The sequence below is a fragment of the Schistocerca nitens genome, chromosome 3 (assembly GCF_023898315.1).
Source record: "Schistocerca nitens isolate TAMUIC-IGC-003100 chromosome 3, iqSchNite1.1, whole genome shotgun sequence".
Lineage (NCBI taxonomy): Eukaryota > Metazoa > Arthropoda > Insecta > Orthoptera > Acrididae > Schistocerca > Schistocerca nitens.
In genome coordinates, this window is record NC_064616.1 from 691,612,973 (window position 1) to 691,636,286 (window position 23,314).

The window sequence follows — 23,314 nt, forward strand, 5'->3', positions numbered from 1 at the left end:
TCGTCCCAGCACCATTTGCAAGACCTATTTCACGAATGTATGGGAAATGTCCCCAATCAAAGGGTAGTATGATTATATTACATTCAAACAGTTTTTGTGAAATAATTTTCGGTTATGCAGACTAAACTGAAATGCTATTTAGTATCCCTGGATATATTGAAAAAATATAACTTTACGCTGAGCAAATATATTAAGTACCACATTCAATTAATGGTTTGGCTATCTGATTTTTGTTATTTAGTAATCTAACTGAAATGCATAATGTTCGAATCATCCACATAATTTGTCACGTATAGAAAAAGTGACTAATTCTTACATAAAATTTCTGGTCAATTTAACAAAAACTTCTTCCATACAATAAAAATTTTCTCCAGTCATCACAGTTCTCATCATCGTCTTGCAGCTGATGGAGGTCCCCTCCATTACCAAGTCCTTAATTGCCTCCTTAAACTCGTCTGAGAAATACACTGACGGTAAAAAATCGCAACACCAAAAAGTAATTAATGTAGCGTAATGAACTTTCGGGAATGCATTTGTCTAGGTAACATATGTAAGTGATTAACATTACAAGATCACAGCGTGAGGTAAGTCACTGCAAATGTGAAATGCTGGTACGTTAACCGGTATAACCAACAGAATGTTGGATGCAAGCACACAATCGTGCATGCATTGTGTTGCACGAGTGTCTGATGTCAGTTTGCACTTGGTCTGTCAATTCAGGGACGGTTAATGCTGGTTGTGGATAACGATGGAGTGAACGTCCGATAACGTCTCCTATGTTCTCAGTTGGATACAGATCTGGTGATCGAACGGTATATGGGCGAGCGTTATCCTGTTGGAAAACACACCATGGAATTCTGTTCATGAGTGGCAGCACAAAAGAACGAATCACCAGACTGACGTACAATTTTGCAGTCAGGGTGCGTGGAATAACCACGAAAGTGCTCCTGCTGTAACACGAAATCGCACCCCAGAGCATGTCTTCTGGTGTAGGTAAGGGGGGGGGGGGGGGGGGGGGAGGGCGCTGGTAGCAACGTAATAGGACGCTCTACAGCCAAGATGTAAGTTGAAAAACATAATGATAATATAAACAAACAATAAAAACAGGTGATAAAACAGTGACATTGTAAAAAAAACTGTAAAATGGCAGAAAGTTGTGGAATTTAAAATATAAAAACACGGCGTTGACGTTCCAGATGAAGACACGCAGTAAGTAGACAGGCACAAGTAGAAAAACATGGCTACAGTCTGGTTTCTGTTCACACGAGATAAAAAACACAACTAGTGACAGTATGGTGGCTGTTCGCAACACTGATAATGGACACACAACGCTGAACATTCACTTTAGACAGCACTACAGAGGCGACACGGCGGCAGATGGGGGCGGGGGAGGACCCGGACCGATGAGGGGGAAAAAAGGGGGGAGGTGAGGAAAATGGGGTGGAGCCGATAGAGGGAGTGGACAGAAAAAAGGGGGACAGAGTGGACGCAGAAGGGTTGGGGAAGGTAGTGGAGGGGAAAGAAAAAGGACTCGGGGGAGAGAAGGCAGTCAGAGAGAGGGTAGGCAGGGAAAAAACAGGATGGAAGGGGGGAGAGGGAGCCCAGGAAAAGGACAGAGGGAGAGAGGGGGAGGTGAGGATCAGAGTTGATAGGAGGGATAAATGGGGGGAGAGAGGGCATCATCTGGGAGGAGGAGGTGATGGAAGCCACCTTGGGAAAGGAGATGAAGAGTGTAGAGGCGGAGGGGTTGGGGGGGGGGGGGGACACAATGGTGAAGGCACAGCAGAGGGCAGGGGTTGTAGAGGAGATGAGCGACCAGGGGATGAGGGGGATCAAGTCGGCGGGAGGTGTAGATGATGTGGATATGTTCGAGGAAAAGGAGCAGATGGGGGAAAGGAATCAGGTCATAGAGGATCCGCATGGGTGACAGGACGCATTTACGGAAGGCGAGGCAGAGTGCATGGCGCTCGAGGATCCGGAGGCACTTATAGAATTTGGGGGGAGCAGATATCCAGGTGGGATTGGCGTAATAGAAGATGGGACAGATTAAGGATTTGTAGCTGTGGAGGATGGTAGAGGGATTCAACCCTCCCCCCCCCCCCCCCCCCCCCGTCTGGCCAGAGAGGAGTTTAAGGGGATGGAGGCGATTAAGGAGACGGAGATGATTGTGGGCTTTGGATTGGATAGAGCGGAGATGAGGGATCCAGGTGAGGTGATGGTCAATGGTGAGTCCAAGGTAGGTGAAGGTGGGGGAGAGGCAGACAGGACGAGCGCAGATGGTAAGGGAACAATCCAGGAACCAGAACGAGCGAGTGGTATGACCTATGTTGATTGCCTGGGTCTTGGAGGGATTGATTTTAAGGAGCCACTGGTTACACAGTGCGGCAAAAAGGTCTAGGTGATTCTGAAGAAGGCGTTGGAACCGCTGAAGGGTAGGAGTGGGGGCAAGAAAGACGGTGTCATTGGCATACTGCAGGAGGTGGACTGGAGGTTGGGGTTGGGTTATATCTGACGTACACAGGAGGTAGAGGAGAGGGGAGAGGACAGAGTCTGATGTGAAGTGGAACATTGTTTAGTATTATAAAGAGAATTATGTAGAAGGTGTTAGTGAAGCCCACTGCAGCTCATGGAGTGAGAGCTCTCAACCACCAGCTGCCTGCTTGGAGAGCCAGCACACAGGGTCCCGTCAGTAAGGCTTCACATTGTATCACATAATTCATACCCCCAGTATGCTGGGAACGTCAAACTCCCCATTAGATGGAAGACTCAGGTTGTATTCACCTCTAGTCTCTGAACCATGCCGACAGGGTGCACTGAGGTCTAGCATCTGATACTGCTGAGATTTTTTTGTGTTTAAATGCCTCAAATACGGTCATTGTCTATATTTACCATATTTTTGATGGCTACGATTTGGGCTGTAAATAAGTATAAGCCTGTTTGATTCTCAAATGCTGTCGGCACATGCCTGATACATAAAAGTTCACATGTTTGATGGCTCTGTGATGTTGGTTATGTTATTGTCAGCAAATAGCTACAGTCCATTCCAACCAAAATTTATGTTTGTGGAGAATTATCCAAGCATAATACCCTAATGCTTCTCCCTCTTCTCTTCTTTTCCTTTTTTCCCTTCTCCCCTCCTCCTCCTCCTCCTCCTCCTCCTCCTCCTCCCCCTCCTCCTCCCCCCCCCCTCCCCATGCACAGGTGTCCACTGTCAGGAAGATAAATGTGCATCTCTTATTTTTCAATTTCAATCCAGAATGAAAGAAGGAGTGGGAGTGGGAAAGTGTGAAAGTGTTTTTGTGGGTTATAGGTTATTGGTGCTTGTCACTAGCTGTCCCAGCATTCCTCTCTTATTCCCTATTGAACAGACTTGGCTGGGGCAACTGTCTAGTGCTACTCAATGGTAAATATCCCAGCACATTCTCTACTGAGTAGACTTGGCTTGAGCAACTCTCTAGTGTTTTCAATCCCAGCTTTCCTCTCTCATTCCCTCTGGTGTTACCCCATGCTTGGGTTAAAGAACAAGTATTTTCATGTTTCCCATCATTTTAACTCGGGAGTCTCGTGGCTTACATGACATGGCGAGCCCAGCAACCCTGCCTTCCAATGTTGGCAGTGGTGTGCAGTGACATGGCTCTTAGCGGCTTTGGATGGACTTTTTGACCATGAATTTTGTGACTGTGGAAGGAGGACTTGTCCCTGACCTGATATTTGTTTGTTTAAACGAAGATGAATTGTTGCTATCCTATTCCCTGCAGTTGTTTTAAACGTAGCTCACGTGGAGTTAAACTTAGGACAATGGTTGTGGCTGCAGTGCTGTCCTCCACTTCGTGTGAGGCAGTTGAATCAACAGTATGCATGTGACGTCTCTGTGCACAAAACTGTCACCAGTGCGACTCCAGGACGAGTAAGAGGAACTGGAGTTTGGAGAAGCAGTATGCAGGAATTCTGTAAGTAACCATACACCTCTGGTTGTGAGCCTTTCACTCTGGGTGTGATGTTAAAGATATAAAGTAGAAAGAACCAAACTTAATTATGAGAAGCAATGATCACACACCTCTGAGTGAACAGCAACTGAGGGAAACAAACAAAAAAAAAATGGCTCTCAGCACTATGGGACTTAACATCTGAGGTCATCAGCCCCCTAGAACTTAGAACTACTTAACCCTAACTAACCTAAGGACATCACACACATCTATGCCTGAAGCAGGATTCGAACCTGCGAGACAGAAGCGCCTAGAACTGCTCAGACACACTGGCTGGCTGAGGGAAACATGTCAAGTAGGTTTGCAGACAGGGTTGGACCTGTGAAAACATCCTTTATCTCAGAAATTGTCATGCCAGTATCCTAGAACTTCGATTCCGATGTCATAGAACCTCTATACCAGTACCTCAAGTCTGTGCCAGTATCCCAGAATTCCACACTGTTATATGTGGTATAACAGGTCTGAGCAGAATTGTGATGTCATACAACCAGGTTCAGTATTCCAGGTCGGCAATCTTGCATCGCCATCTTATATTCTGACATCATAGCAAGACTGCACCAATATTCCAAGTCTTAGGTTGTGATGTCATACTAACACTGCATGAGAATCCCAGTTCAGTCATCTTGTGTCAGCCATATTTTATCAAGGGTAGCCATCTTGCCTCCTCTTCTTGTATTCTGACTGTGCCAATATTCCAAGTCTCAAATTCCCTGTTCCAGTATTCCAAGTCAATGAGCATACACCGTTTTGAATTTCCTGTCCGTTTATACTTAGGACAACAACAGCCCTACTTCCACACTAGCACAGTTTGGCTGTTTTCTGAAAATCAAAAATGTGTGTCAGTTTCTAAGGGACCAAACTGCTGAGGCCATTGGTCCCTAGACTTACACACTACTTAAACTAACTTAAACAACTTACGCTAAGAAGAACACACCCGAGCTGGAGGAAGAACTCGAACCTCTGGCAGGAGAGGTCGCGCAGTCCACGACATGGAACCTCAAACCTTGCAGCCACTCCACCCGTCTTCTGAAAATCCTGCCACTTTGAATTTCCCAGCAAAATTTGAACTTCCCACCATTGTATACATGGGGCAATTGGCCTTCATTAGATGGGGAGTGTTGGGATGGAGGGAGCTGGGGGTGAGGGACTCCTGTGACTCATCAATGATGTCTTCAGTGACACACAGTGCACTCGTTCTCTCCTTACCCTACTATTGAGGTTGGGCATATGAGCTCACCTATGCCCTGTGAGAGAGCAGGTGACCATTCCTTCAGAAGGATCCAAGCAGGCACACAGGGACAGTGGCCTGCTAGTTATCAGGAGCTCTAACGTTAGGTGTTTCATTGAGCCCCTTAGGAAGATAGCGTTCAAGGCTGGAAAGAAAGCCAATGTGCACTCAGTATGTCTGCCGACAGCCTCATCTGATATGTGGAAGCAGTCTTGCCTGTAGCTACCGAGTAAGTAGGGTGCAGCTGTCTGCAAATTGTGGTTGACGTCGCCAATAATGACGTCTGTTGCATGGGTTCTCAGGCCATCCTCAGTTCACACAGGTGGCTAGCTAAGGTGATGAAGGCTGCTGGCCTCACATGCGTTGTGCAAGCAGAACTTGCAATTTTCAGCAATGTTCGCAGAACTGATCGAGGTCTTTTGGTTTGGGACTAAGTGATGGGTCTCAGACAAAGGCTCTGTAGGCTCTTCGACACCCTTAGCTGCAGATTGCTAGACTTGCGTTATCGGATGGGGAACTGTAGGACTCCCCTTGATGGGTCAGGGGTGTAGTACACAAAAGAGGCAGCTACTCGGATGGCAGAGTATGTGCAGAGTACACATGGAGCTTTTTCAGGATAGGCGGTAGTTCGAGGTACTCTGATGAATACTCTCCAGTCGGCGCACAGATAGTGGAATCAGATCGCGTTCAGAGTAGACACTTCGACTGTCAAAATTTTATCCCTAAATTCGAGAAGTATGCGTAACAAAGTTCCTGAACTTATTGCTCTACAAAAAGTTCTCACTCTCAAATTATTCTTGGGACCGAGAGCTGGTTAAAACTAGAAGTAGAAGGCTCTGAGATATTGAGCGAATCATGGAAGTTTATCAGAAGGACAGATTAGATGCCATAGGAGAAGGAGCCTCCTTTCTAGTTGACAAAAATATTGTTTGTCTCTATTGACGTTCAAATTGAATGTGAGAGTGAAGTTACCTGGTCGCGTATAAGAGGTTCAGGTGAAACCAAGTTAATTATTGGATCTTTTTACCGGCAGTTTTAAGGTCACTCAAAGAATGTATACGGTCAATAGCGCGTAAATACCTAGATCATACACTACTAGTTGGAGGCGACTTTCACCTATTGAGTATGCATTGGGACATCTATGGATTCATTGCAGGGGTACAGGCAGACAGTCTTGCGAAGCAGCTTTGAACACTTTTCCCGAAAACTGTCTTGAGCAGATAGTTTGACAGGCCACATGCCACGGAAATATTTTGTACCTTGTAGCTACAAATAGGCGGATCTTATCGATGGCGTCAATATAGAGACGAGGTTTAGTGATCCAAATGTCCTCATAGCGACTATGTTTACGAAAGTTAATAAATCAGTCAAGAAAACTAAGAGAGTGTTACTGCTAGAGAGAACAGATGAGCAGCTGTTAACTTCTCATTTAGACAATGATTTGCGCTCATTTAGTTCCAGCCTGATGGACATAGAGGAATTATGGATAAAGTTTAAACAGGCTGTAAATCGTGCTCTGAACAAGTACGTGCGAAGTAGGTGGATTCGGGACGAAAAAATCTACAGTAGTTTAGCAACGAAATTCGGAAAATGCTGAGGAAGCAAAGGCTGTTGCACTCTCGGTTCAAAAGAGAACGCGCAAATGACGACAGGCAAAAGTTAGTAGAGATTCGTGTGTCTGTGCTAAGCAAAAGCAAAAGATCTGGCCAAGAATACAAGAAAATTCTGGTCCTATGTAGAATCGCTAAGCGAGTCTAAGGCTTCTATCCATTCACTCGTTGACCAGTTTGATGTGGTAGTTGAAAATAGCAAAACGAAAGCCGAAGTTTTAAACTTCGCGTTTAAGGAATTTTTGACCCAGGAGAACCGCACAAACATAGCGTCGTTTGACCATCGCACAGAGTCCCGTATGGACGACATGGTAATAAGCAACCCAAGCGCAGAGAAACAACTGAAAGAGTTGAAAACAAATAAGTCGTCAGGTCCGGAAGGAATCCCATTTTGGTTTTACGAAGAGTACCATGCAGTATTGGCCCCTGACATGGCTTACATATATCGCAAATCTCTCGCCCAGCGCAAAGCCCCAGCGGCTAGAAAAAAGTGCAGGTGACTCCTGTATATAAGAAGGGTAAAAGAACAGACGCGCAAAATTACTGGCCAACATCCGTAACTTCGGCTTGCTGCAAAATTCCATAACATATTCTGAGTTCCGTGCATTTTCTAGAGACTGATGTCCACGAATTAGTACGGTTTTAGAAAGCGCCATTCGTGTAAAATTCAGGTTTCCCTTTTCTCACATGATATACCACAAGTCTGGATGCGTGAAGGGAAACAGGTATAGTCCATATTTGTAAATTTCCGAAGAGCATTTGAAACGATACCCCACTGCACACTATTAACGAAGGCACAAGCATGTGGAATAGTTTCACAGGTATGTGTCTCCAAGACTTCGTAAGTAATAGAATCTAGTATGTTGCCCTCGACGGAGAGTGTTCATTAGAGAAAAGGGTTTTATCAGGGGTGCCCAGCGAAGTGTGATAGAATCTCTATTATTTTCTGTATACATAAATGATCTGGCGGATAGGGTGCGCAGCAGACTGCGGTTGTTTGGTTATGATGTTGTGGTACATCGGAAGGTGTCGAATATGGGTGACTGTAGGATGATACAACATGACTTACAAGGGGAGGTCGCCAATCAGGACACGCCGATTTCGCCCAAATTGCGTGTGTAGAAGGAGGTGGGTTTCCACATCACGTGCCTTAAATATTTCGCCTGAGTGGGCCTTAGGAAAGGAGAAAATGCTCTCGAAAGTTTTTCCGATCGCAGTATATACCTTAATCAGCGCTCTGTTTGACGTTAATGGCGTAGCGTAATGGTAAAGCGCATTGCTAACGAAACAGACGACCTGGGACCTGATTCTTTTCTGTTTTTCCCATGTTTATTTTACTTCGTTTCTTATGATTATTCAACTATTTACCGTAGAAATTAAACACATTCAAGCAGTATATTTATATAATTAGGCGATAGTGTCAAATGGTTCAAATGGCTCTGAGCACTATGGGACTTAACTTCTAAGGTCATCAGTCCCCTAGAACTTAGAACTACTTAAACCTAACTAACCTAAGGACATCACACAAATCCACGCCCGAGGCAGGATTCGAACCTGCGACCGTAGTGGTCGCGCGGTTCCAGACTGTAGCGCCTTTAACCGCTTGGCCACCCCGGCTGGCCGATAGTGTTAATGAAAATAAAGTTTCCAATGATTCTTGTGATTACGTGCGCTACTTTTTATTCATTGTCACAGTAGACGGTTTGCAATTTTTATGGTGACATCTATCATAGAAACATGTGAAACATATATCGCGCCAGGCACATTTTATGAAGGCATTGTTTGAGCAGTTACATATTACTGAAACATGCGCCATTGGAAAGGACACTGCATTCAAGTTTTGAAACGACGGTTTGTCCGCTATCAGTTTGGATGCAAATCAAGCGTGCTGGATCATAGGGGTGAACACAGGAGCACTGAATTGATGCTGCACGATCGAAAGTACTTTCATTGCATCTTCTCTTGATATTTCTCGCTGTTGTCGGAGCAATTCAGGGGCACATTGTAGTCTTTTAATTAGAATTTTGACTTGGTGACATAAATATACATCACACGGTTGAACCAGCGGTGTACATTTTGGTGGAATGGCCATCATGGAACACATTGCCTCGCCTAGCTCATTCGTAAATGTCACATCATACAATGTTGAATCTGTTTGGCCGCTCCAAGAATCCACAAACAGAAGAAATTTAATGTCTGCGGCGTATGGCTTTAATGTTGTTCCAAGAATGTTGCATAAAGCTCTTTTGTAAGTTTCCCTGACATGGAACAAGTAACTATAACATTTTCGTACTCGTCTTCTAATTTTTTGGCAGTGGTGGCAAGCCGACGACCGAATTTATTCGCAGGCTCTTGCAAACATAAAAACACAAGGGGTAAAAGTTTCCCTGAAGCGGTTAAACTGTACTGTGCTGTGTAAGAGTGGGTGGTCTTCGATAGATCGAGTTTCTTCACCATAACAGTCTATTATTTTACTTGTCTGTTTGTTGCTGGAAAATTCACTTCCGGTTGCGCAACTTTCCTGATAAGGACTTCCTGTACAGCGTTAGCAGTTGTTCTTAAAATAGATATTATGTAATCCTGTTTTCTGCAGCAACAAGGGACCTAGTATTACTAGGACCTTGTTGCAGAATAATCCCTTTTTAGGTTATTTGTTTCTTTAGGGTATATTTATTTTACCTCAATAGAATAAATAAATTTATTAATAAAGAAGACTACACATTGATATCCAGAGACCTGTTGTACGTTGACTCATAGTGGCATGCGGTCTGGTCGGTTTTAATTATATAGTCGATGTTGAAATGTGGCATTAAAAGTTTCATCTGCATACGAAACTTCTCTGCTGCTGCCACTGTTTCGTCCAAAGTTGCGACATAATTTTTGCTGACGTAGTTCGTGGTTTTTTGCTGCCTTATCGAATATTTTTTCTTGGAGGATTTTGCCCAAGTATTAGAAGCACGGAAGTGAAACCTTTTCGACAAATACGGGAATGCGGCGGTGATTGCCCATTGCTGTAGGGTTCTAGTCGTCACCTGTTCATAGCAGCGTCGTGCATCTTGAAATTTTTCCCATGTTTCCGAGTCAATTAAGGACAACTTTTCAAGTCTGGTGCCACCTTGGTGTACTTCTTTCCTCCAAATTTTAAGATAATCCCTTTTCTTCAGGATTGGGAAACTAGACTGCAATGTTGCAAATTTCCATTTCGGATGAGCGTCAGCAAATTCTAGGACCTTCTTCTTGTCAGCCAATGTTGCTGATGTACGTGAGGAACTCGTGGAGAAATCTTCAGGAGTATAATGCTCATCTGTACTTGAGAAGCCACCTGTGACAGATAAAAAGTGACTGCATATGATAAACGCATGTGTGTGGGTTCAAAATGGCTGTGAGCACTATGGGACTTAACATCTGAGATCATCAGTCCCCTAGAACTTAGAACTACTTAAACCTAACTAACCAAAGGACATCACACACATCCATGCCCAAGGCAGGATTCGAACCTGTGACCGTAGCGGTCGCGCGCTTCCAGACTGAAGCGCCTAGAACCGCTCGGTGTGTGTGTGTGTGTGTGTGTGTGTGAGAGAGAGAGAGAGAGAGAGAGAGAGAGAGAGAGAGAGAGAGAAAACGAGATGTTCCATGTGCCTCTTCATAAATATTTTCTTCATCAAGCTCTGTGCATATTATCAGATCTTCGTCGTGTTCTATGAAATGCGTATTCATAACGTCGATAACTGCCTCTGCAGTTGCTTCACCTATGGTAATTACAATAGGACTGAAGTACATAGGACGATTGTCAGTGATCATCCCTTTTTCTTCATAAATTGAAAAGGCGTAGGAAAGAGCGGTGGTGAAGTTTGCTTTGAAATCTTCATCAAACGTTTCGAGATTATCGGTCACTTTTTGTTGGGTTGTCATGTTTGCCATGTTTGATTTTGGCGCGACGATACTCACAGCTCCAAGAATCGTTGCGAACTGACAATAGACGCACAGTCTAATACACACAGCGACACTCACTGGTGAGAAATCCATTACCGTCTGATAGCTGACGCGACGCTTGCGATTCCAGCGGTCAGCGAGGGTAACGTCTGTTAGCGTCATATACATAATAAGAATAATACACTACTGGCCATTAAAATTGCTACACCAAGAAGAAATGCAGATGATAAACGGGTATTCATTGGACAAACATATTGTAGTAGAACTGACATGTGACTACATTTTCACGCAATTTTGGTGCATAGATCCAGAGAAATCAGTACCCAGAACAACCACCTCTGGCAGTAATAACGGCCTTGATACGCCAGGGAATTGAGTCAAACAGGGCTTGGATTGCGTGTACAGGTACAGCTGCCCATGCAGCTTCAACACAATACCACAGTTCACAAGAATAGTGACTGGCGTATTGTGACGAGCCAGTTGCTCGATCAGTTGCTCACCAGACGTTTTCAATTGGTGAGAGATCTGGAGAATGTGCTGACCAGGGCAGCAGTCGAACATTTTCTGTATCCAGAAAGGCCCGTACAGGACCTGCAACATGTGGTCGTGCATTATCCTGCTGAAATGTAGGGTTTCGCAAGGATCGAATGAAGGGTAGAGCCACGGGTCGTAACACATCTGAAATGTAACGTCCACTGTTCAACGTGCCGTCAATGCAAACAAGAGGTGACCGAGACGTGTAACCAATGGCACCCCATACCATCATGCTGGGTGATACGCCATACTGGCGATGACGAATACACGCTTCCAATGTGCGTTCACCGTGATGTCGCCAAACACGGATGCGACCATCATGATGCTGTAAACAGAACCTGGATTCATCCGAAAAAATGACGTTTTGCCATTCGTGCACCCAGGTTCGTCGTTGAGTACACTATCGCAGGCGCTCCTGTCTGTGATGCAGCGTCAAGTGTAACGGCAGCCATGGTCTCCGAGCTGATAGTCCATGCTGCTGCAAACGTCGTCGAACTGTTAGTGCAGATGGTTGTTGTCTTGTAAACGTCCCCATCTGTTGATTCAGGGATCGAGACGTGGCTGCACGATCCGTTACAGACATGCGGATAAGATGCCTGTCATCTCGACTGCTAGTGATACGAGGCCGTTGAAATCCAGCACGGCGTTCCGTATTACCCTCCTGAACCCACCGATTCCATATTCTGCTAATAGTCATTGGATCTCGACCAACGCGAGCATCAATGTCGCGATACGATAAACCGCAATCGCGATAGGCTACAATCCGACCTTTATCAAAGTCGGAAACGTGATGGTACGCATTTCTCTTCCTTACACGAGGCATCACAACAACGTTTCACCAGGCAACGCCGGTCAACTGCTGTTTGTATATGAGAAATCGGTTGGAAACTTTCCTCATGTGAGCACGTTGTAGATGTCGCCACCTGCGCCAACCTTGTGTGAATGCGCTGAAAAGCTAATCATTTGTATATCACAGCATCTTCTTACTGTCGGTTAAATTTCGCGTCTGTAGCACGTCATCTTCGCGGTGTAGCAATTTTAATGGCCACTAGTGTATTTTATTTTCTAACCTTTTTGTATCTCATTTACGATATGATTGTTTTATATTTTATTCGAAAACTTGAATGTATTTAAATTCTACGGTAAATAGTTGAACAATCTGAAGAAACGCAGTAAAATAACAATGAGAAAAAAACAGAAAAAAATTAGGAAGCACCTGGGATTGATATCAGATCGTCTGTTACGTAAGCAATGCGCTTTACCATTACTCTACGCCGTTAACGACGAATCGGGTGCTGAATAAGGTATATAGCACTATTGGAAAAACTTTCGAGAGCATTTTCTCCATTCCTAAGGCCCACTCAGGTGACATATTTAAGGCACGTGATGTGGAGACCCGCCTCCCTCTACACACGCAATTTGGACGAAATCGGCTTATCCCGATTGGCGACCTCCCCTTGTTAGACAAAATTTCTAGTTGGTGTGATTATTGGCAACTGGTTTGAAATGTATAAAAATGTAAGTTAATGCGGGTGAGCAGGAAAAACAAACCCGTAATGTTCAGATACAGCATTAGTAGTGTCCTAATTAACACATACAAGTCGTTTAAATATCTGGGTGTAACGTTGCATAGTGATTGAGTTGAAACAAGCATGTGAGAACTGTGGTAGGAAAGGCTAGTGGTCGACTTCGGTTTATTGGGAGAATTTTAGGAACGAGTGGTTCACCTGTAAAGAAGACCACATATAGGACGCTTGTACGACCTATTCTTGAGTACTGCTAGAATGTTTGGGATTCGTACCAGGTCGGATTGAAGGAAGACATCGAAGCAATTCAGAGGCAGGCTGGTAGGTTTGTTAGTGGTAGATACGAACAACACATAAGTGTTACAGAGCTGTTTCGGCAACTAGAATGGAAATCCCTGGAGGGAAGGCGACATTCTTTTCGAGAAACACTATTGAGAATGTTTAGAGAACCGGCATTTGAAGCTGACTGCAGAATCATCCTACTACTGCCAACACACATTTCGCGTAAGGACGAGGAAGATAAGATATGAGAAATTAGGGTTTATGCGAAGATATAAAGACAATCGTTTTTCCCTTACTCTGTCTGCGAGTGGAACAGGAAAGGAAACGATTAGAAGTGGTACATGGTACCCTCTGCCACGCAGCTTATGGTGACTTGCAGAGTATGTATGTAGATGTACACTCCTGGAAATGGAAAAAAGAACACATTGACACCGGTGTGTCAGACCCACCATACTTGCTCCGGACACTGCGAGAGGGCTGTACAAGCAATGATCACACGCACGGCACAGCGGACACACCAGGAACCGCGGTGTTGGCCGTCGAATGGCGCTAGCTGCGCAGCATTTGTGCACCGCCGCCGTCAGTGTCAGCCAGTTTGCCGTGGCATACGGAGCTCCATCGCAGTCTTTAACACTGGTAGCATGCCGCGACAGCGTGGACGTGAACCGTATGTGCAGTTGACGGACTTTGAGCGAGGGCGTATAGTGGGCATGCGGGAGGCCGGGTGGACGTACCGCCGAATTGCTCAACACGTGGGGCGTGAGGTCTCCACAGTACATCGATGTTGTCGCCAGTGGTCGGCGGAAGGTGCACGTGCCCGTCGACCTGGGACCGGACCGCAGCGACGCACGGATGCACGCCAAGACCGTAGGATCCTACGCAGTGCCGTAGGGGACCGCACCGCCACTTCCCAGCAAATTAGGGACACTGTTGCTCCTGGGGTATCGGCGAGGACCATTCGCAACCGTCTCCATGAAGCTGGGCTACGGTCCCGCACACCGTTAGGCCGTCTTCCGCTCACGCCCCAACATCGTGCAGCCCGCCTCCAGTGGTGTCGCGACAGGCGTGAATGGAGGGACGAATGGAGACGTGTCGTCTTCAGCGATGAGAGTCGCTTCTGCCTTGGTGCCAATGATGATCGTATGCGTGTTTGACGCCGTGCAGGTGAGCGCCACAATCAGGACTGCATATGACCGAGGCACACAGGGCCAACACCCGGCGTCATGGTGTGGGGAGCGATCTCCTACACTGGCCGTACACCACTGGTGATCGTCGAGGGGACACTGAATAGTGCACGGTACATCCAAACCGTCATCGAACCCATCGTTCTACCATTCCTAGACCAGCAAGGGAACTTGCTGTTCCAACAGGACAATGCACGTCCGCATGTATCCCGTGCCACCCAACGTGCTCTAGAAGGTGTAAATCAACTACCCTGGCCAGCAAGATCTCCGGATCTGTCCCCCATTGAGCATGTTTGGGACTGGATGAAGCGTCGTCTCACGCGGTCTGCACGTCCAGCACGAACGCTGGTCCAACTGAGGCGCCAGGTGGAAATGGCATGGCAAGCCGTTCCACAGGACTACATCCAGCATCTCTACGATCGTCTCCATGGGAGAATAGCAGCCTGCATTGCTGCGAAAGGTGGATATACACTGTACTAGTGCCGACATTGTGCATGCTCTGTTGCCTGTGTCTATGTGCCTGTGGTTCTGTCAGTGTGATCATGTGATGTATCTGACCCCAGGAATATGTCAATAAAGTTTCCCCTTCCTGGGACAGTGAATTCACGGTGTTCTTATTTCAATTTCCAGGAGTGTAGATAAAAGGCCCATGGGGTAGACGATATTCCCTCAGAATTACTGAGATCTTTGGGAGAGCCAGTCATGGCCAACTATTTCACCTGATGTGAAAGATACCGGGGGTCCTACTGGAAAGAGGTCCCACAAACATACATTTTCTTAAATTATACTTAAAGGCTTTGCATAAAAATCAGGAACATGTCATACCTTGTTCATGGGGAAATAAAGGCGAATCACAAAAGATGCTGGAAGTGACTGCCCTCGACTTGTAAACCCAGTTTAACACGATACCTCGAATGTGGCTGCCAGAACCTCTGGTATCACTGCCTGGATTTCACAGATGATGTTCTCTCGTAAATCTTCCAAGTTGTGTGGTTTGTTTCTGCAGACCTTGCCTCTTAGTCAGGTGGTGTCAAATTCTGCCGGGGAAAAATGATTCGACCTCAGCCATAGTGACTCGAGATGTGTGGCATGTGGCGCCATCCTGTTGGTACCAGCTGAAGGTAAGTTCTTCATCATTTAACTGGTTCACACATTCCCAAAACATTTCGATGTAAACTGCATTTGTCACAGTAGACGAGAAAAAAAATGATCCGATGATGTGACACTGTGATATTGCACAGAACACGCCAAACTTTTGTGAATGTAGGAGTTATTCGACCAGCGCATGTGGATTTTCATTACACCACAAATGTGTATTCTCAAAGTTTACGTTGTCACAGACCCTCATCACTGAATCATGTGTACTGCAATATTCCTGGCCCCTGAGCAATAAACTGCTGAAACCAACGGAAAAATGTACTGCATTTGTCTTTGTCATTGACATTCAATTCCTGAATCACTGTAAACCTGTATGAATACATGCCGGCTTTCTTCGCAGCTCTGTAACATGTGCTTCATGACATTCCACATTCCTGAGACAAACTTCGAACAGACTTTGCGGGAGAGGTCAATAATCGTCGTTGCCGTTTCACTGCTCTCCATCTTGTTCACTAACTTTTTTATGCAGCGTTTAGGCGGTATTCACTGGTCACTAAACCGTTCAACAGACATTCAATGTCTTAATAGAACCAGTAACCCACTATGGTTTCACAAGAAGCACGCACTCTTCGACAGAATAGCGATTCATTTTCACTAAACATTTAACACTGAACTCCAGCCACAGCAATGCGCGGAAACACACTGTTGCGTCAAACGATGTTACAGAGTGCAGTGTTGCAACGTCAAACGTCACAAATAACACGTGCAATTTCAGCGGAATGACCAAACATGTTTGTGAGGTCTGTTTCGAGTGGGACACCCTGTACATGAGTCAGGCGAAATACTTTCAGACTTACGAAAAACATAATAATTCCAGTTCCAAGGGGGCTGATATTCGCAAGTGTGAACTTACCATTGCAAGGGCCATGTCTGAAAATAATAAAATTATCTGCGGTTTACAATGTAGTTTAATTATCAAACGTATTACTGAACTACTTTTCTGTCCTGCTTAGAATGTAGTGTAGAGCATCATGGAGCTATTCCCAACATTGTAGGTTATCAAGGAATATACGCTGCTGGACATCAAAATTCCAATTTCATGAAAGTGACATGTAACAGACATACATATAATTTTTCTACTAGAAATTTCATTAGTTCAGTAAGCCATGGTTGCAAAATAGTTACACACATTATTTACAGAATATTGGAAAAACTGGTAGAAACTGACCTTGGCGGAACGTCACTTTGTGTTCTGGAGAAATGTGAGAACACGCGAGGCAGTGCTAACGCAACGATGTGTCTTACAAGATAGGTTAAAGAAAGGCAATCAACGTTTATAGCATTTCTAGATTTACAGGACGCTTTTGTCAATGTTACTGGACTACACTTTTTGAAATTCTGATGGTAAAAATTGTAGAGGAATACCTAGGCATAGATTCAGTAAGCAGGTTCAAATGGATGTTGGCTGCAGTAGCTATTCAAAGATGAAGATGCTTGCACAGGACAGTCTAGTGTGCAGAGCTGCATCCAACGGGTCTTCAGACTGAAGACTTTAACAAACAACAAGCACTGATTGACCCTTGGGAAACTGAAAGGTGGAAACATTCCTTGATTTACCTGTGTGAAGGGAAATTAGGCGAAAGTATCCAACAACTCATTTTGTGTTTTGCAATTTTATATTTTTTTGCTTGTATAAAACAATTTCTACATACAGATATGTATTTTATACATGTAATAATACAGCAAGGATAGCAATGAACAGTAAAATATAATTAACTATTATGCATAAAGTGGTATTTATGGAAATTCAATTAGAAAAATTACATGTAGGGCAAGCAGAGTGTGCTATGGCAATTTAAAGTTTGTTGTATGCCACTTTCACGAAGTTGAAATTTTAATGTCCAGAAGTGTATGTTTCTTGGTAGCCTACGATATTGGGATTAAATCTCTGATGTTTTTTTTTTCCCTAGTACACTGTAGGCAGGACAGAAAAAGTAGTCCGGTAATATGTTTGATAATTAAACCTTTAATACATGTAGACAGTTTCATTATTTTCAGACACGACCCTTAAATTAGTAAATTTGCAGATTAAATATACACCAGTTAGTTGATTACCTTCTTACTGGAACCACATGTTAGAAGTAAGATCTGAAATTTGTAATGTTCAAATTACTTGAATTTCTCCAGCAAAATATTGACTAACCAAACAGAATATCTGCTCTACTTTTAGGACATTTGATTAAACACGTTAATGTCATTTATCTAATACATAAGTATTACAGCAGACATATTGCTACGTGTTATGTATATATATCTTAATGAATGACTCTTTTGTTCACAGATTATTATAGAAGGTACTTGGGGATCAAGTAGAGCAAATGGTTTTATAGGCTTTGATGACATCACATTATTTGATGGTGCTTGTTCAAGTAAGCAGTTCTTTTCGAATACCCTTTAAACATCAAATGTTTCAAAAGTTTCTTCTATAATTAGTCATTTAGAACACTGCTATGCATTTCACATAAAGGTATTTCCATTTGAAAGTATGTTTTTACTCCCACATTTTTCAGCAACCCCAGTACGTGCTACAGTTAGGAAAGGAGAATGCAGATTTGACAGAGATACATGTGATTGGATGAATGACACAACTGAACGTGGTACTACAACTTGGCGACTAGCTACTGTAGCTCGGCGACCAGCCAATTTACCAGACAAAACGTTTGGCGCACCAGGTATCCATAATGCATTGAATTAAATATAACGTCAGTTAAATATAAGTTATTTAGCAAAATTATGAAGAAAGTATTGCATTCACAGAGCTATTTTGTCAAGACAAATGCAATTTTTAAGGAAAGGTTTAGGGTAATGGCTCTGGCGCACTATGCGACTTAACTTCTGAGGTCATCAGTCGCCTAGAACTTAGAACTAATTAAACCTAACTAACCTAAGGACATCACACACATCCATGCCCGAGGCAGGATTCGAACCTGCGACCGGAGCGTTTAGGGTAATAGTGAAACTTACGTATTAGCTGTGTTGTTTAAATTAGAGATAAAGTACTGAATTTCCAACACTGCTACGTCTTGAGAAATAGTGTTAATGGAGTAAGCATACAATTGTTCAAAACACTAGGGTATTTTCCGCAATTTGATCTTACATTTTTGTCTCAGTGCCAGAGGTATAAACAGGGGAGTTGGCACTTTCGTCCGTTCGTACGCCATAGTTTAAAGACGACTCGTTCAGTGTGACATCTAGTGGCAGTGCAAGGTACCTGATGGCGTGACGTCACGAGACGCGACCCACGGCAAATCATAATCGGCGACCCCAGAAAGCTCAGGATTTAACGCCGAGTGATAATCTGAGATATTGACTTCGAGAAATACTGGCAGTGTTTTGTATATGTGGTGTCGATTGGCTAACGTTAATGACGTCATAAGAAAAGCAGCTTTGCATTAAGCATGAACCGGTCGATACCTATGCTACCTTCGCAATTTAATCACCGTCGTAGCGATAATTTTCAAAATAGATTTCATACCAAAGTGTTTAAAGAGTTTTGCAAGTTTTCAAACACGTGTGTCGCATGTTAAATTGATCCACGAACATCTCGTTGCCAGCAGAAAATCGTTCCTCCTAAAAGTTTCTGTGATGTATTTGATTTGAAAGGTCATGTTTTTCGGTGCATGAGAAAGACAACGCCTATGAAATAACTGATGCGCTCAATTTGTGGATACAAACCAAATAAGAATATTCTTAAACTTTGACAGTGGCACAGGGTTACTGTGAAGACAGAGATTTTGAGGTTAGACAGTACAGATTTTTAAAAAATAGAACAGCCAAATTGAATGGGAAACTAATTCCAGGGTTATAAAGCAGCATTCCCCAAGAACACTTAAAGGGGCATCCACAAAAGGGAAGTCTCACCTTCAAATATTTCTCAAAAATGTGGGACCCATACCAAATAAGACTAACAGGTGATAATAACATTACTTTAGAAGTGGTTTATGCAGTTTAGCGTGGAACTTGTACCATAGCCCAACTTGGCTGTTATCGTGTTAACGAATCATTGTCAGACATAAAAGAAGAGATAAACGAAAACAAAAACCATAGTAACAATGAAGTATTGAATCCCACGCACTTACTGTTAGATTATCAGCCTAGTATCACATTTACTGACCTAGTTACTGAACTACATAGCTTTACCAGTTAAAAATAGAGCTACATTCGTTTACTCGATGGGAACTTATTCTTTCTTCAAAAGTCGTGAGAATGGAGCTGGCTGGCTTTTAGTTACGAAGTAAGAAGAGACAGCAATAGCTTCCAAAGTTCCACAGAAAGTGCCACTTGAATATATAACGGGATGCTACTTTACTTCACCTGCTAGACTCCTACCGCAGTGTAGGATCTCAATACCCTGACATCAAAGACACCAGTCGGCGTCCTCTGTAGTTGACACGCCGTAACCAGTCTCTTCCCAAAGGTAAATGCTAGATTGTTTTGAAGAAGCCTCTCCATTTACGCATAACTACTGCATCATACATCCACTTGAACCTGTTCACTATAGTTGGCCCTTGGCTTCCCTATAAAGTTTTTCTTGCCCAACCACCCTCTTTCCATCCCTCAAATTTCACACCATTTACAGATCAACTCTTCTTGATGACTCAGGATATATCCTATCAAAATCTTCCTTGCTTTTAGTCAGGTAGTCTTATATAAAGACATTTCCTTCCTGACCTTTATTTGCCAGCTCTTTGTTGATTATCCTATCTACCCACCTAATATCCAGCATTCTTCTCTAACACTACATTTCAAAAGCTTCTATACTCTTCTTATCTGTAATGTTTTCCATCCATGTTGATGTAAGCAAACTTCTCTTTCTGAGAACAGCTTTTCTTGCTATTGCCAGTCAGCATTTTACATCCTCTTTACTACTGGTATCGTCAGTTATTTTGCTGACCAAATTGCAGAACTCATAAACTACCTTTAGTGTCTAATATTCTAATCTAATTTCCTCATCATTATCCGATTTCATGCGTCTTCACTCCATCTTCTTGCGTTTACTGTTGTTAAGAATAAAACAAGTCGTTTACAAAGCTCAAAGAGAGGTAATAAACCAAAATTAAATTAAAAATTGCATTCCTAGCAAAAAGAAAGGAAAAAGGAATTTTCAAAAGAGTAAAATGTTTTTTTGTTTCAGTTTCTTAAACCTTTACTTTGCGACTGCATCACGCCACTTCTTTGCCCAAAATATGTCCGTAGCTGCACCCGTTTGCTGTTCCAAATATTTGAGAGCAGTCTCCAACGCAGCCTTTGCTGCAGCGTGTCTGATTCTACGTCTTCTTCCTTTTCTTCATCATCTGACTCCTCCTGCTCAACACTATACTGTTGCAAAGCAAGATCGATGGTCTTATCACCTTCACGTTCTTCATTGGTAACAGCAGCAACCTTCTGCTACACATTCCTCTTCAGAGGTATGCTGGATATCATTCCGAAGGGTTTGCAAAACAGAGACTAAAGCTTCAGAGTCTGACTCATTAGATTATGGAAGTTCTTGGTCATGGTTTAGGCTACGACAAACGTTATTCCACGATTTTTTGAGTGCTTTTCTTGAGTTCTAGCCAAGCGTGAGCGACTGTATAAATTGCATCTCTTACCTTGAGGCCTTTCATTGCTTCAAAAAGATCACAACCCTCTTGTGTTCTCTGTAACAAAGCGCTATCGTATTCCCTCCTATAACGTCGTTTTAACTGCTCAGTAACACCGTTGACCATTGGTTGGATTATTGAAGTCATTTTTCAACAGACGTCACAAATACATACGCCAAAAAAAGTTTTGCATCACCCCGGTTCCCAGAACTCCTGAAGATAGACGTTGACTGTGGATATCGTATCACAGACACAGTCCCTTTGACTGTTCAGACATGTCATTAAACACGCACAAAGATGTAAATAACCATGCATGAGCAGCGCCTATTAGACGGAGGGGGTCCGACAGCCTATCAATTCCAGTCATTCCACCAGGAAGGAGGTACACGGCTCGTGTTGTCTGTAGCTCAACCATGCCTAGACGGTCAATACCGCGGTTCGATCGCGTCCGCATTGTTACTTTGTGCCAGGAAGGGCTCTTAACAGGGGAAGTGTCCAGGCGTCTCGGAGTGAACCAAAGAAATGTTGTTCTGACACGGAGAAGATAAAAAGAGACAGGAACAGTCGATGACATGCCCCGCTCAGGCCGCCCAAAGGCTACTACTGCAGTGGATGACCGCTACCTACGGGTTATGCCTCGGAGGAACCATGACAGCAACGCCACCATGTTGAATAATGCTTTTCGTGCAGCCACAGGACGTCGTGTTGCGACTCAAACTGTACGCAGTAGGCTGCATGATGCGCAACTTCACTCCCGACGTCCATGGCGAGGTCCAACTTTGCAAACACGACACCATCCAGCGCGGTGCAGATGGACCCAACAACATGCCGAATGGACCGCTTAAGATTGGCATCACTTTCTCTTCACCGATGAGTGTCGCATATGCCTTCAACAAGACAATCGTCGGAGACGTGTTTGGAGGCAACCCGGTCAGACTGAACGCCTTAGACACACTGTCCAGCGAGTGCAGCAAGGTGGAGGTTCCCTCTGGTTTGGGGTGGCATTTTGTGGGGCCGACGTACGCCGCTGGTGGCCATGGAAGGGGCCGTAACGGCTGTACGATACGTAAATGTCATCCTCCGACCGATAGTGCAACCATATCGGCAGCATAATGGCGAGGCATTCGTCTTAATGGACGACAATTCGCGCCCCCATCGTGCACATCTTGTGAATGACTTCCTTCAGGATAACGACATCGCTCGACTACAGTGGCCATGTTCTCCAGACATGAACCCTATCGAACATGCCTGGAATAGATTGAAAAGGGCTGTTTATGGACGACGTGACCCACCAACTACTCTGAGGGATCTACGCTGCATCGCTGTTGAGGAGTGGGAAAATCTGGAGTAACAGTGCCTTGATGAACTTGTGGATAGTGTGCCATAACGAATACAGGCATGCATCAATGCAAGAGGACGTGCTACTGGGTATTAGAGATACCGGTGTGTACAGCAATCTGGACTACCACCTCTGAAGGTCTCGCTGTATGGTGGTACAACATGCAATGTGTGGTTTTCATGAGCAATAAAAAGGGCGGAAACGATGTTCATGTTGATCTCTATTCCAATTTTCTGTATAGCTTCCGGAACTCTGGGAACGGAGGTGATGCAAAACATTTTTGATGTGTGTACATCAAAAAATCATTCTTCAAACAAAACATCATTCTTACAAGCACCATTTTTAGCGTTGTAATGAACAGAAAATGCCGACGTGTTTATGTTTTTGAAGTCCCTCGGTTTCTTGAATTTTCCGATTATGAACAATGGCAATTTATGCTCTACGCTTGCGTTGCTGCATGCTGCGATTGTCAGCCTGTCCTTTGCTAGAATCGTTTCTGTGACTGTTTCGTTCTTCGAGGCAAGGGTTTTTGAGGGAGCGTTTTATAGTTTAGTCCAGTCTCATCAGTACCGTATAACTGATTAGCTACCAGTTTGTTTCCAGAGACTACTTTTTTCAAATTGTTTCAGTTAACGCCCTACTTGCATCATCATCATCATCAGAAAGTTTTTCACCTGAAATAGCAACTTCCCTAAAGCAGTGACGATTTCTCTACCAACTTTTACTTGCTTGCAATACGTCTTCTCCACCTCCATGTTTTTGCTGCAGATGAATAGCTTTTTCTCTTATGATAATGTCTGATAGTAGGGTTTCTTTACGTCTTTCCCCACAAAACCAAATCTACGCGTGCATCATCCAAGGGCTCAAGGTTTGATTTCTTCGATGTTTTTCTAGTTTTTAAAACATTTTCACCATCTACAGTTAACGAAAAAGCTTCAGATCTTTACGGTTC

The 23,314-nt window shown here is 43.9% G+C and overlaps 1 protein-coding gene across 1 annotated transcript in view; it reads left to right on the forward strand.

Annotated features, from left to right (window-relative positions):
• The window catches only part of LOC126249722 (MAM and LDL-receptor class A domain-containing protein 1-like), a 426,827-nt gene that overhangs the window by 310,093 nt on the left and 93,420 nt on the right, over window positions 1–23,314 (forward strand). The window contains exons 14-15 of the mRNA XM_049951403.1: window positions 17,723–17,810; window positions 17,952–18,113. Coding sequence (XP_049807360.1) covers window positions 17,723–17,810; window positions 17,952–18,113 — 250 coding nt within the window. The remainder of the gene's footprint in view (window positions 1–17,722; window positions 17,811–17,951; window positions 18,114–23,314) is intronic.